Source organism: Ascaphus truei, chromosome 7, assembly GCF_040206685.1.
Source record: "Ascaphus truei isolate aAscTru1 chromosome 7, aAscTru1.hap1, whole genome shotgun sequence".
NCBI lineage: Eukaryota > Metazoa > Chordata > Amphibia > Anura > Ascaphidae > Ascaphus > Ascaphus truei.
This window is the reverse complement of record NC_134489.1, coordinates 31,450,501-31,465,390: the sequence shown is the minus strand read 5'-3', so window position 1 is coordinate 31,465,390 and position 14,890 is coordinate 31,450,501. Positions and strand designations below refer to the sequence as shown.

At 41.8% G+C, this 14,890-nt stretch overlaps 1 protein-coding gene across 1 annotated transcript in view; it reads left to right on the top strand.

Annotated features, from left to right (window-relative positions):
- The first annotated feature begins 2,210 nt into the window (after window positions 1–2,210).
- The window catches only part of LOC142499952 (vomeronasal type-2 receptor 1-like), a 42,919-nt gene continuing 30,239 nt past the window's right edge, over window positions 2,211–14,890 (top strand). Inside the window, exons 1-2 of the mRNA XM_075610010.1 lie at window positions 2,211–2,468; window positions 9,837–10,679. Coding sequence (XP_075466125.1) covers window positions 2,211–2,468; window positions 9,837–10,679 — 1,101 coding nt within the window. The remainder of the gene's footprint in view (window positions 2,469–9,836; window positions 10,680–14,890) is intronic.

Sequence of the window (14,890 nt, the reverse complement as noted above, 5' to 3'; positions counted from 1 at the left end):
GGGAGAGCAGGCTGCTAGGGCGGCCAGAGGATGAGGGCCACAGGTGAAGCCCCCAAGGGCAACATGCATCTCCCAGGCCACCTATTGCACACCAAAGGCATAGAGGGAGACAGTCGGTGTTTATTGTTAATGATTGCTTTTCCGTGCTTGATGATGCAACACATCACATGGATCTCAAGAAGCACAAATGAAATAAAGTTGTAATTTTTTTCCATTCGCTTGTTTTAGACACACATACGTTTTTCAAATTCAGCTTTGTGAGCAGAGATCCCAAGCAGAATACGTAATAAATCACAGATATACTGCAGGAATGTATATTTATATATATTTTGCAGAATTGGGAAGGTCAAGGGTGCACAGTACATCTAATTTACTGAGGAGGAAACTTTCATGGTTAAAGCAGGATTTCATTCAAAATACAAAGTGCATTTTTTAAATTAAATTAATCAGTTGTGTAGCATTAGAGAATACTTTTTTGGTTCTTTACTTTTTCACTCTTTATAGCTTTTTGAAAGTTTGTTTATAAAATGTATTAAGCTTCCTTGGGTTGCTACAGCAACTATTTAGGAAGCTACACCGCTTCCTCTTTAGAAAGAGGCGGCCATATTGCATACTCTAGGAAGTAGTGACTTCACTGATCTATCACGGGAGAACGGATCTATCGGAAGCTTAGATAATTGCATTACCTTAAAGAACTGCTACATTTATTAAAACAAAAAATTGGATGAGGTCACACCCCTCTAGGTCAAGGCCCCTCTAAGTTAAACCAGGGCTAGGGAATTTATTCATTATACAGTTCTATTACCAATTGGTGCTCCAATCGCACCGTAACAGTATTATTTATAACTCTCTATGTGTCTTCAAGGATAATACATTATTTAAGCTAGGAGAATATAACCCTCCATTGTGGACAGGGGTGTACAAAGTACTAGTTGAAATCTGTGCTCAATCAATGGAAATAGTACATTTATCATGCAGGATGGTGCTACCATAGCCAGAGGGAAACCTGTAATACCCCTCCATGTATTCACATAAATACAGTTATAATGCACACAGCAAGACAGGAGCTCCAGAACCCCAGGATATACCCTGTAAAGAACATCTATTTGCAGAGACTAAAGCTTCAATGTACAACATTTTGGAAGTTTTGTCTCTATGGGAGAAGAAGCATAAGGCTTTGCCCATGCTGCCATTTAGCACAAGCTACATCCAGGGGCGATTCCTGGACTTACATGTTGCGCGCGGTGGGGCGTTTTGGGGGCGTGGCCATGACGTCATGAAGGGCAAACCGCTCACATTACCCAGCCATCGCGCGGCAAATAAAAAATGATTTGTATTTGCATTCAGCTAGCCGGCCAATGCGCCCGTGCACACTCGCGTTATAGACGTTTACACTGACTACATGCGATTCATCGAACACTTAGCACTTCTGTAGTGGGCTATTCAAGTTACCCCAGTGCCTGCACGCCTGCCGGCAAAGATGCGCGTTGACACGGCAACGTTTAAAAAAGACAGAAAATCTTGTCTTTTCAGACGGCTGTCGCGTGACATCAGCGCACGTGAGCTGGTTCAGCCAATGAGGTCAAACCAGCTTCGTGATGTGTCCTCCATGCCCCGCCACACCCCCACATTGCCTCTTCAATTTTCTGCAGCCAAGTTCACAAATCACTTGGGCTGAAGGAGTGTGCGCGGTTGCGCGCTCGATCGCATGTGGCCGTGCAGGGACCATAATCCCGTTACAAGGTTATGGGATAAACTTGTTTTCTGCTGCAGTATTTGGAGGAGTTGAAGGACAGAAGTAGCTGAGAAATTGGAAAGAGAAGCAGGAACCGTGAAGCAGAGGAGATCTATTTTGATCTGGGTTTGCTGGCCAATCAGTTGAACAGCAATTCTACTTGGTTAGAATCAAGCAGAACAAAGAAAAACCAGCAAAACAAATTTTAAATTAAACCAACAACAAGTGCACTGTAAAGAAAACAAAGTGAAGGGTTAGTACAAAATAATCCAAAGTGGGGGATACCGAGCAGAGCACCCCGCCTGATGCCCACTGTGAGGCAAACTCTGAAACCGTCCCACTGATGCAGAGGAGGAGCATGTACAGACTGAAGGCCGAGATAAGGAAACATCAATAATTTAATTTGGAATTCAAATTCTATAAACCTTTTTCCATTTTCAGATTTCATATCCGGTATTACCGCTACCTCCTATCCATGGTATACGCCACCATGGAGATTAACAACACACCGGATTTACTGCCCAATGTCACATTGGGGTTCAAAATCTTTGATTCCTGTTACAATGAAGTGAGGTCATTAATGGGAACAACGTGGATCTTATCAGGAAAGACGGACTTTGTGCCAAACTTTAATTGCTATGAGAAATTCATGCCATCTGCTATAGTCGGAGACATGCCATCAAAGGCCTCAATACCTATAGCCCAAATCCTGGGCCTTCATAGATATCCTCAGGTAAGCAAGAAATAACTCATCACTTTGAACATTCTGCTGTAGACACTGTACAAGTCTGAATGTTGGTAGATACCATGACACAGGAGAAATCTTCATGTAAGTGAAGTCAAATGAACAAAGATTGCTTAGTGCTACTTGATTTCATGCACTTTGGTAGTGCCAAATATTTATGGGCTTATTCTATATCCACCGAATCAGCTGATTGAGCCATTTTTTGTCTAATGTTTTGCCAAAAATGGTTCAAATACCAACTTTGGTGGATATAGAGTAAGCCATTTAACCCATGAAATTAACCATGATATTGACACTATATTACACAAAATATATTGCTTATCTTCTAAAGGACCTAATGGTAGTTCTTACAGTGGTGGCCGCCTGCAGCCTCATGCGGCCGATTCAGAGCGACTTTTAAAACCGCGGGCAGATGCAGTGTTGATGCGGCATGTTCTGGTATTTTTAGGCGCCGCGGGCGGTTTCATTGTATTAGCGCTATTAGCGCTGTCTCTCCATGAATGCGGCATGAACGCGGGAAAGTGCGTGACATTCGGAAAAAATCCCCGAAAAAATTTGGGGATGTAGGAGAATAAAAAGGGCTGCAGCAGTAGTCAGTGTTTGATAATACTGTAATAGCACTATAACTTGACCTGGGATTAAATTATACTGGTCACATGTACACCTTACATCACCAATTTAACTAATGAAGTACAATAGGAGGCACTACCATCCTAAGGAAGTCATCATGTGGCCAAAATATGGGTAAAACATGGCTTTCATTAATAAAGGTGGAGCCGGCTGGCTGCCCCTGACACCGTAGGGCAAGGGCTGAGAGTGTCAGCTCTTGGATCTAATATTGTACCTTACCATTTTGCCCTGTAATTTTGTTCCCATTTTACTGCCCCCCATAGGGTTATAAGCTAGGAACTGTGTGTGTGTGGTTAACTATGTAAGCCCAGTGGGCTAGTTAATGCATTCTATGTGTATTCCCTTTGACTCATGGTTCCGTAGCTATCTGTGCAAGCTTATAAGTGGGTTGCCTTGTATGGGTGACCTCTTATGAGAAATAGCTGCAGGGCAGAGACTTCTGGAACATGAGGGAAAGGGGGAATATTTTAACCTGTATTGCCTGCCAGCAAGGTTTTAGAACCCCCACATTTTAGGTCGAAATGGTAGAGTGCATGCTCTAGGGACCAAAGGTTCGTTTTGCTGTGTTTTAAAACTACAATGCATTTTGTGTTTGTCCTGTGAGGAAAAAACTGTTTGGGATAAAAGGCAGCCAGATTTTGATTAGCATTTCAAAGCAACCAGCCCAAGAAATGGGATTTCCTGTGCAAAGCCATGCAGGTTGTAGCACATGGCGAGGGGGGAAGGGCTGTGGACTGGCTATCTTCAGGAAAGCTTTTGTTTCCCCTAGACATATAGGGGCCTTGACAGCAGGGGGTATGGGGCAAGCCAGGAAAACGGTTGGTGGGGTTTTCAAATTAATGCACAATTTCCATTGGCAAGTTTTGAATTTATCCCTCCTATGAGTGGATGCACAACCACAATCCATGCTCTAATTGGCTGCCAGGCCCCTTAGTGTATTAGCTATGGAGTCAGCCCTATATAATGAATAGCAGTGTAGCAGATAACCATTTTTTCTGTTGGAGATTTGAAGAAGACAAGCAGCTGCAGGCGGGCTTCTCAAGTGTGCTCCTGGGTGAAAGAGCTATCGCACCAGCACAGAAGCATGGAGAGCCCTTGCCAGAAGGCTGGAACCAACCGGAGCAGACAGGGTAATGCCTTTTTGCTGAAGCAGGCTCCCTGCAACTAGGAAATGGCTAGATTTCACCCCCATCCCCAACGTGTGTATATTGTTTGTATTTCTGTGTATTTCTGTGTATTTCTGAGGTATTATCCGAATAAACCGCAATTTATTTCACTGCCTGTTTTTGCCCTATAATTGATCCCTTAAATATAAAGGTGTATTTTGCCTGGTCTCCCATGATAGTCACTTTCCAGTTTTGCGCAGAACAGATTGGCATACTGTGGCTCCATCTGAATGTCCATAGCGGTCTCGGTTGTCTGGAGGTATGTGTCATTTCCAAATGTGAAGTAGTTATGGGTCAGAATAAATCCGATGCATTTAGTCACTGTCTCTGTGAGTGGCTCCTGCTGTCCCAGAAAGTATCTGCAGGCTGAAATCCCATCTTTGTGGGGGATGTTTTTGTAAAGTAATTCTACATCCATGGTTGCTAGTAGTGTTCCTGTTGGGAGGGAGCAAATGGCATTGAGTTTGTTTAGCAGGTCTGTGGTGTCCTGGATATAGCTGGGTGTGTTCCTGACAATTGGTTTTAGAATGCCTTCCACCTAGCCAGAAATATTCTAAGTCAGTGTGCCAGATCCAGAGACAATAGGGCGCCCAGTGTTACCCTCTTTGTGAATTTTAGGGAGCATTGAATGTCCAGAATGTGTTGTCTTGTGTGGATCGGGAGTGTTTTGATGATCCTGTTCAGTTCTCTCATGTATTTTTTGTTGGATCCTCCTGTAGTTTGTAGTAGTACTTTGCATCAGAGAGTTGTCTGTGCGCTTGTCATGGGAGACCAGGACATTAAACACATTTATACCGGGATCGTATGATTGAGCAAAAGAAGGAGGTAAAATAAATTGTAATTTATTTCACGAAAAGATAGACACACAATATTCCGCAATTACAGTAAAAATACACATACTGGGATGGGGGCAAACAAAATAATTGGTTTCCAGAATGAATTCTTGTAAAATAAAGTCTGTATGAGTAATTTCCTAGGTGCGGGAATTACTCGCAAAAGACTTGGTCCACTCTCAAATCTGCCGCTGATGGTATGGCACTTGGAATCTTAGTTGGGTCTGTTTCCCGATTGGCTGCAGGAATTCTTATAGGGTTCAGAACCCTATACTTAACCCATGCAGCCAATCTCTCCGTGGGAATAACTTTTCCCACCTATCCCTGAGTTGCCAGTACTTGACAAACCTGGCAGGGATGGCTTCCTATTCTGCTAAGGGCATGCGTTAACCTAGCATCTATGCCGCTTAGCATATGGGACCCAGCCCCTTTACCTGGTGACAGTAAGTCTGTACTTGGTAACCATGTGCCAAAGGCCCAGACCTCACACCAGGATGGGGATACTTGGTCTACCCCTCCCGGACTGACACCTCAGAAACTCTGAGCCTTTCAACCCTGGACTTTTGCAGACATTGTGGCATGAAGCCAGTGGGATGCCTTAGAAGTCCGGGGCTGGAAAATCCTTAGCTCATTTACACTGAGACATTACACGCATTCTGTAGAGTACAATCATAAAATGTGTGTTTCCCTGTCTCCGGTGTTTACAATGAAAGCCCAACTGTTCCTATCATGTTTAATACTCAAATATAAGGGGACTTTCATTCATCAATTTTTATGAAACATTATAAAATTGAGTTATAGCCATTTTTTATGTTTCTGGCTAAACTGCACGCACAGTCAATTTCAGAGTTCTAGGACCTTCCTAACAGAAGTTTGCACAAACAGCTCTAAAAAACGCACAGGGACAGTTTCACAGCTTCTTATTCTCTGAGCACTGGACTTAGAAACATTTTCCCACCTTTCACCTTAACCCCGGTGAAAGATACGCTGAACCCACATACTTGGTTCTGGGGGACTGGTTATCTGCTGGGGGTCCCTAAAACACGGTGTTCCCATTGGTGAGGCCCTGGGGTACAGTTGTTACAGTGGTATATACAGCCATTCCTGGGATTCACAGTTAACACATTGACTCCCCAATAAGGCTCAGGGGCAACCAGCCGGGCATAATATCTTTATTTTTGACCTGGTTACCTCCTCACTTTCACAGAGCTTCCTGCACGTTGTCTGCGGTGTTCATTATGACCACTGCTCCTCCCTTGTCCGCAGGTTTGATTGCTTTATTGTGGTTGGCCTTTAGCGATTCTATGGCTCTCCTCTCGATCAGTGTCAGATTATACATTTGTTTCCTCACTTTGTCTAGGATGGTGGTTTTGGCTCTGTGTCTAAAACTTTCGATGTACCGGTCCAGTTTGGGGTTGCGCCCAGCATGTGGGATCCAGTTGGATTTTTGTTTCTCCCTGCTCATGTGCAGCGGTCCTCCTTCTGAAGTGTTGGCACGATCTTGGTCGTGTCTGTCATGGAAGAACTCCTTAAGATGCAGTTTTCTGGTGAACTCTTCCAGGTCACTGCCCAGCTCAATCTTGTCCATGGGCATGGTAGGTCAGAATGTGAGACCCTTTGATAATACCGATGTCTCTGCTTGATTTGGTGTATTGAGATGTTAGCAGTGCAGTCCTGCTGTTGGTGACTGTCAATGTTTATATTATTTGGGGTTGTGCTGGCTGCTGCTTAGTATCTCATTCTTAGCCTCAGTCTTTGGAGTTTCTTTTCCTTGTTGCTGATTAGACCCTTCAGTCATTTTTCATGGAATTTTTGGAGTGCTCTCCATGTGTCTGTGTCTATTTCTTGTGTCTCCAGGATGTTATCTATTGTTTCTTTCGTCTTTCTCCTATTGCTGTAACAGAAGCTGTAAAACATATAGAACACACACAAGCTCACATTGAACCCCCAAAATAACCACAACATATATATATAAGCGTATAAGTGTCACAGAGGAGTGCAACTGAGCATGGCAACATACATTTAAAACCAAAGACAAACATGAAACACAGACAGAGCTCAATGCACATCCAGCGAAACTTTATACACGGTACAGTGCCTAAATATATATGTATTGATATCTATTAAATAAAATGGTCTTTTAGTTTAACATTTTGGCCAAATTGTTGTAAACCCCTGAGCCACTGCATGGCAGACCACATCTCAAGGGTCCCTACACTAATATAATCAATCATACTTAGAAGTTTGCAACTAATTTTGACAGATTTATTATAAATCATTCTTCCTGGAAATGCACAGGTTATTAAGAACTTATATTAGTGTAGGGACCCTTGAGGTGTGGTGTGAAAAAGAATGTACAACCTCTTTGAATTCCATGGTTTTACATATCAGGACATAATAACAATAATCTGTTCTTCTTTATCAGGTCTTAAAATTAGGTAAATACAACCTCAGATGGCCAACAACACATGACATATTACACTGTGTCATGATTTATTTAACAAAGATAAAGCCAAAATGGAGAAGCCATGTTTGAAAAACTAAGTACACCTTATGATTCAATAGCTCGTAGAACCACCTTTAGCAGCAATAACTTGAAGCAATCATTTTCTGTATGACTTTATCAGTCTCTCAAATCATTGTGGAGGAATTTTGGTCCCCTCTTCTTTACAACGTTGCATCATGTTCATTGAGGTTTGTGGGCGTTTGTTTATGCACAGCTCTCTTAAGGTCTAGCCACAGCATTTCAATCGGGTTGAGGTCTGGACTTTGACTGGGCCATTGCAACACCTTGATTCTTTTCTTTTTCAGCCATTCTGTTGTAGATTTGCTGGTGTGCTTGGGATCATTGTCCTGTTGCATGTCCCAATGTCGGCCAAGCTTTAGCTGTCGGACAGATGGCCTCTCATTTGACTCTAGAATACTTTGGTTTACAGAGGAGTTCATGGTCGACTCAATGACTGCAAGGTTCCCACGTACTGTCTTCTTCCAGGTAAGGGGGGAGCGCTTGGTGAATATGTGATTATATGAAAGGAAAAGAACACAGAACCAATGATAGTGCAATCTATGATATCAGCTGTTCCTATCTATGAATAAAGTCTTGGTCTCACTCACACAGTTCTTCTTATGGTGTATAGCATATCAGAGATCCATCTCTCTCTGATAGGAGGCTTTTACTGTGTAGTTCTAGTGTTGTTTAGTGCATCATTTGCTGCATACCACTTAGACTCAATGGATGAGAGTCATGCAAAGAAGAGAGATAATACAATAGTGCAATATTGTAGGAAAATTTTTATTCTACCAATGAACACATATATTTGCCCTCACAATTGTGAATAATCAAAAGAGCATGGGAGAGAAATGATGGGACACTAGCTGGGTTGTAGCACGCCTCACCGCTCGAGTCTCCACACCGCTGTACACCGCTGCAACAGCACTTGCATCCGTGTGCGTCACTTCTGGTATTTCCAGCTGTGGGCGGAAGTCGCTTCTACGATCTTTACAGCTATGCACTGCCAGTCTTCCATGGTTCCAGTCCTCCCAGTATTATAGACTCTACGAGTTTCGCACAGGCTTTCTCAAGAATCATCACAGTTCACTTTATTATTGGATCACTTAATTATTGTAATATTTTTTTAAAACGCGCCCGGTCCACTTCCCTTCCCTTTATCCCAGGTACTGTGGCTGCAAAACAAGCCCAAATCATCACCCCTCCACCACCGTGTTGGTATGAAGTGTTTGTGCTGATATGCGGTGTTTGTTTTTCGCTGTGCATTATGGCCAAACATCTCCACTTTGGTCTCGTCTGTCCAAAGGACATTGTTCCAGAAGTCTAGTGGTTTGTTCAGATGCAACTTTGCAAACCTAAGCCGTGCTGCATTGTTCTTTTTAGAGAGAAGAGGCTTTCTCCTGGCGACCCTTCACAACAAACCATACTTGTTCAGTCTTTTTCTAATTGTACTGTCATGAACTTTAACATTTAACATGCTAACTGAGGTCTGTAGAGTCTGAGATGTAACTCTTGGATTTTATGCAATTTCTCTAAGCATTGCATGGTCGGACCTTGGGGTGAATTTGGTGGAACGTCCACTCCTGGGAAGATTGGCAACTGTCTTGAATGTTTTCCACTTTTGAATAATCTTTCTCACTGTAGAATGATGGAATTTAAATTGTTTGGAAATGGCCTTATAACCCTTCCCAGATTGATGGTCAGCAACAATTGCTCCTCTAAGATCATTGCTGATGTCTTTCCTCCTTGGCATTGTGTTAACACACACCTGAATGCTCCAGACCAGCAAACTTCTAAAACTTTGGCTTTTATAGAGGTGGTCACACTTGCTGATGATCAATTAATCAAGGGCATTTGATTAGCAGCACATGTCTGCTACTTAGCATCTTAATTCCTATGGAAGCAGTAAGGGTGTACTTAGTTTTTCACACATAGCTTTTCCATTTTGGCTTTATTTTTGTTAAATAAATCATGACACGGTGTAATATGTCATGTGTTGTTGTTCATCTGAGGTTGTATTTACCTAATTTTAAGACCTGCTAAGGAACAGATGATTATTATTATGTCCTGATATGTAAAACCATGGAATTCAAAGAGGGTGTACTTTCTTTTTCACATGACTATGTATGTATATGTGTATGTATGTATATCACAAATATGTAACACACTGAGAGGTTAATGAAACCATTAATATTTTGTCTATTATCTTGTCTGTCAGGTCAGCTATTTCTCAGTTCACCCCCTTCTCAGTGATAAAATACGATTCCCATCCTTCCTCCGGACAGTCTCTAATGACAACTATGCCATTTTTGCCTTTGCTCAATTGATGATGTACTTCAACTGGACATGGGTGGGTGTCATCACTTCAGACAATGACCTGGGAAGGTCAGGTAGTCAGCTGCTAATAAAAGAGATTGAAAAGAACGGTGGCTGCATTGCATTCCTGGAAACTCTTCCTACCTACAGCTCCATGGAGTCTGTCTTAAGAATTGTAGACGTCGTTAAAAAATCAACAGCCACAGCGATTGTTGTGTATTCCACCATAGAGAACATCATCCCTTTAATGGAAGAGGCTTCCTTTCATAATATTACTGACAAAGTGTGGGTTGGCAGTGGCAGCTGGTCCATTTCTTCAGATTTTCCCAGAAAAGATATTTTAAAAACCTTAAATGGTAGCCTGGGGGTCGCTCCTCAGAGCGGGAAGATTCCAGGCTTCAAGGAATTTCTTCACAGCATCCATCCTTCCAAGTTTTTAGATGACATCTTCATTAAAATATTTTGGGAGAATGTTTTTGGCTGTATTTGGCCAGCGGAGGAAACCAACAATTATACATCTACAAAACCATCTGTGGAAGGAACCCCTCAGTGCACCGGCAAGGAGAGGCTGGACAGTATTGATCCATCTGTGTATGATGTCAACAACTTCAGATACACATACAAAACTCACAACGCAGTTTTTGCATTGGCTCATGCTTTGCACCACATGAACTCCTGTGTGCCAGGTCAAGGACCATTCAAAAATGGATCTTGTGCAGATATTTACAATCATGAACCTTGGCAGGTACAACCTAGCACATAAATACAGATGTTAAGTAGCATGCTTTATTGTTCCCTCTGGTGAGATATGTTGGGATATTGTATATTATGATATTGTGCACCCGCAATGTCATTGAACCCTATAGAATAGCTTAGATTTTTTGGTATATACTGTACTAGAATACGTTGTGTTATCTGGAAGAAAACCAAAAATGAATACTCATTTCAAAATAGAAAAAATGAATACACATTATCTGGAAGAAAACCAAAAATGAATACTCATTTCAAAATAGAAAAAATGAATACACATTACAATCTCAAACACTATTTCGCCTTAGTTGTTAAATTAACTGTGAAATTGTTGTTTTAAAGAGGATTCTCAAGGTGGTTGGGGAAAAAAAGAGAATCCTTATTTCCAAAAGCATACCTGCACTGCTATTAGTAGATGGATTTAGAATAAATATAGAGTGCTGTATGTTTATTTTGAAAATGTGGAGAATTGTCACCTTTTCCCTTTGAACAGAAGAATCTGTAAAAAAAAAAACATGTGTGCATTGCATGCCAGATATGGGGATTTTACATTGAACGTTTCACATTGCACAGTGACTGCTCCTGATTTAATAACAAAGAAGATCTTTCTGTTATTTGTTGCTCTTTGAAAGCATTATTATGATTTACAGTATGAATGCGCAATGTGTATCAGCAGCTGTAATTATTGGCTGCATCTGATAATGATTTAAAATGATAGTTCTGATCATTAAGGCCCTTATTTACTATGTGAAGTCTTCTGCCATCAGATACCTTACATCCCTTGACATCAATTGGCTGTAAGGTTTGTTCCATCACTGGCAGGTGTCTTATTGCAAGTGACTGCTTGGAAAACATGGGCCAAACTAAGGAGGAGTTCAATTTAGTAGTGCCTCTTTGCATCTCTCGCTCTCTCCTTTCTTTCGATGCTTATCCTCAAAAAGGAGCACACCTGAGGTACCCTAGAAGAAATGCCACCCCACAGGGTGGGTGGTTAGGTCGCCCGGGTGGTTAGCAGGGAATGGGGGATAACCCCTTGCTTACTTTAGCGGTTACTAACCGCTAAGGTGATTAAGGGGTTAGGGGCCATTGGATTGTTTTTATTGTACTGTTACTGCCAACGGAGGACATGGACGTGGATGAAGGTGATGAGTGTGGCCTTCATCCTGGCAGGGGTAAGTAGGAGTTTATTTACATTATGCTGGCTGGATAAAGTTTTATTTCGAATGGGCAAATGAACTATTATTCAGGTAAGAGACAGTATGCAAGTAAAGAAGAAGAGACAAATGATATAGTCATAAGTCCCAGGCTGACATGCTTAGATAGACATTTGAAACATGCAGCAACCCAACATGTATTAGTGGGTTATCATACAGCTGCATAACCTGGTAATAGATCAAAAAATTCTTTACCAGAAATAAAACATTTAAGTATCTTAACCAAAGCAGTCAAACATTGGAACAAAAAAATTAAAAGCAAAATCAACTAAACCCATTGTATTTACAATCAATTAGATCATAATTAAATAAAATTTAAATATATATATGCTGTCACACATGAGATATAGATTGGAAAACTATATATAATATATATGAAAGCCAAATCTTATAGGTATATGAATAAAGAACACATTTGTCCAGTGTGTTGCATTCTGGGATAATTTCTTCCTTACTGTATAATTAATTAGGATAATCGCACATGCATCATACATTCTGTACATCAAAACAGAGTCTGAGCATTTTCTATGGAGGCTAGGGAAAAAAAGATCCTATATTATAAGGAAAAAAAGAATATATATTTTGGAACTATTATTGTAATTATGGTAGTTAAATTGTTCAATACCAGTCTAATATAGAATGAAACGTGGAATACTTTAACCCCATAAATAGTCTTTTTCTTCCTTCTGTTTAGATATTTGATCGGATTTGATGAGATTTTCCCTCAATTGAGATTTTGCACTTAGATAGGCCTCATTAAGTGTCGGAGGATCATATCCCCTGGCTTTCAAGCTTTCAAATACTGTAGCTCCACTGATCTTTTTTTAAAAATCAACCATTGTGGAGCAATTGCCGCGAAGACGTAAAAATTGTCCCTGTGGTACAGTATGCCTCGGAACAAACTTTTATTGTGACAACTATCGGCGTGCAATAAAGTATTATGAGCATTTGGTTTCCTGAAGATATCAGAATAAACCTTCATGTCCATGTCGACATATAAACACAGATCTAAGAAGTGAATGTGATGGTGGTTGTAGTGAAATGTGAATAGAAGGTTGAAAGGATTGGTGTTGAGGATGTGAATGAATGAGTGCAACTGTTCAATAGTGCCCAACCCTACAATCAGAAGATCATCTACTGTATGTAGCGATGATATGATATAATTAAATGTCTGAAAGGAATTCTATCTCCAAACACGTGGGACTGTTCCCACCAACCCATAAAAATGTTGGCATAGGATGGTGCAAAACATGTTCCCATTGCGGTCCCACGTGTTTGGAGATAGAAATCCCCCCCAAGCATCTGCTATTGAGACTTACCTTGACGTTGGTTAGCAGGCTTGTCATTATTTGATCAAAGGATGTAACCAAAAGTCTCCTTTGTCTTACAGACTTACTGTAGGTATCACTGTGTATTTTTATTTCCCCATTTATTGTTAGCCCAATGGGAGAAGCGCAGGGATTCACTTTCTATTTTTTCACATATGTACTGTATTGCTAATCTTTTCACCAGCAGCATGCTCCTTACACGGAGAAGAGTAAATATATATATTTATTCAAGTTTAACCCCTCCATTGCCTTAGCGGCTAGCCGCTTAGGTAATGAAGCTGTTTTAATTAAAATTTTAATACTAGTGTGTGTGAGCAGGGGGTCATCGGAGCAGAACCGCGTTGATTTCAGGTCTGGGGACACCCTGCTTCCATAGATACAGGCCCCATTATGGGGTGCCGGTATCCCCATGCAATGTTAAAATGTCCCGAGTCACGTGACCGGGGAGAGTATGGGTCCGGCTGCGATCCTTGGGCCTGGCCAGAGGTCGAGTCCAACTTGCAGTGCCGGCCGGCCGGGCCCCCAACATCCACTGGACCCAGCCTGATCATCCACAAGTTAAGTCTTTTTTAAATGTGTATTGTGGGGGTCTTTTTAATATGTATTGGAGGGGTGGGAGTCTTTTTTTTATATGTATTGGGGGTGGACTTTTTTAAAATATGTATTGGGGAGGTGGGGTTCTTTTTAATATGTATTGTGGGGTTGGGGGAATTTTTATATGTATTGGGGGGCTTGGGGATATTGTTATATATATTGGGAGCTTGGGGGTATTTTTATATGGGTTGGGTTTTTTTTTAAGTGAAACTTCTTTCGCGGCACCTACCACCTGAGCAAAAGTCTGTGGCAGTGAATGGAGTTGATGGGAACAGAAGTCAGTGGTGATGTCACTGCTGGCAGAAGAGGCCATCAGCAACAGTTACTGCCACACTCACACTCTCTCCTCACTGGTTCTACCTCCTCTGTCCCCTCACTGCAGCTGCCCGGACCTCCCCTCCCTCCCCCCTCTGTCAGCAGGCAGTCTCTCTCTCTCTTCTGTCCTCCTCTGTCTCCGCTCGCTGCTGGCCTGACGGCAGCATCAGGGAGGGTTGGGGGGGAGGGCGAAGAGTCAGGAGAGAGAGGAGTGGGGCAGGGCCCTGACAATAACACGCCACACACAGAGACACACACACACACACACACACACACACTGACTGAGATACGCACTGACTGACACACACTGACTGACTCACACACACTGACTGACACAACCTGACTGACACACACAAACACACTGACTGACACACATACTTACTGACACAACCTGACTGACACAAACACACACACTGACTGACACACACACACTGACACACACACACTGACACACTGACTGACACACACACTGATGGACACACACACACGGCCTGACACACGCACAAACACACACACTCACACACACTGACTGACACACACACACACACACTGACACAAACGGAATTCACAGTTATTATAAATATAGAAGTGCAAATAGCTAAAATACGTTAATTTTTAATTAAAAACATCACTATTACATATACAATTTCTTTGACAAAACAGTGACAAAAGACAAAGAAGTTTCACTTAAAATGCGCATGCTCGGCACACACACACTTTTTTTCTATGTATTGGAGAGGTTTGATTTTTTAATA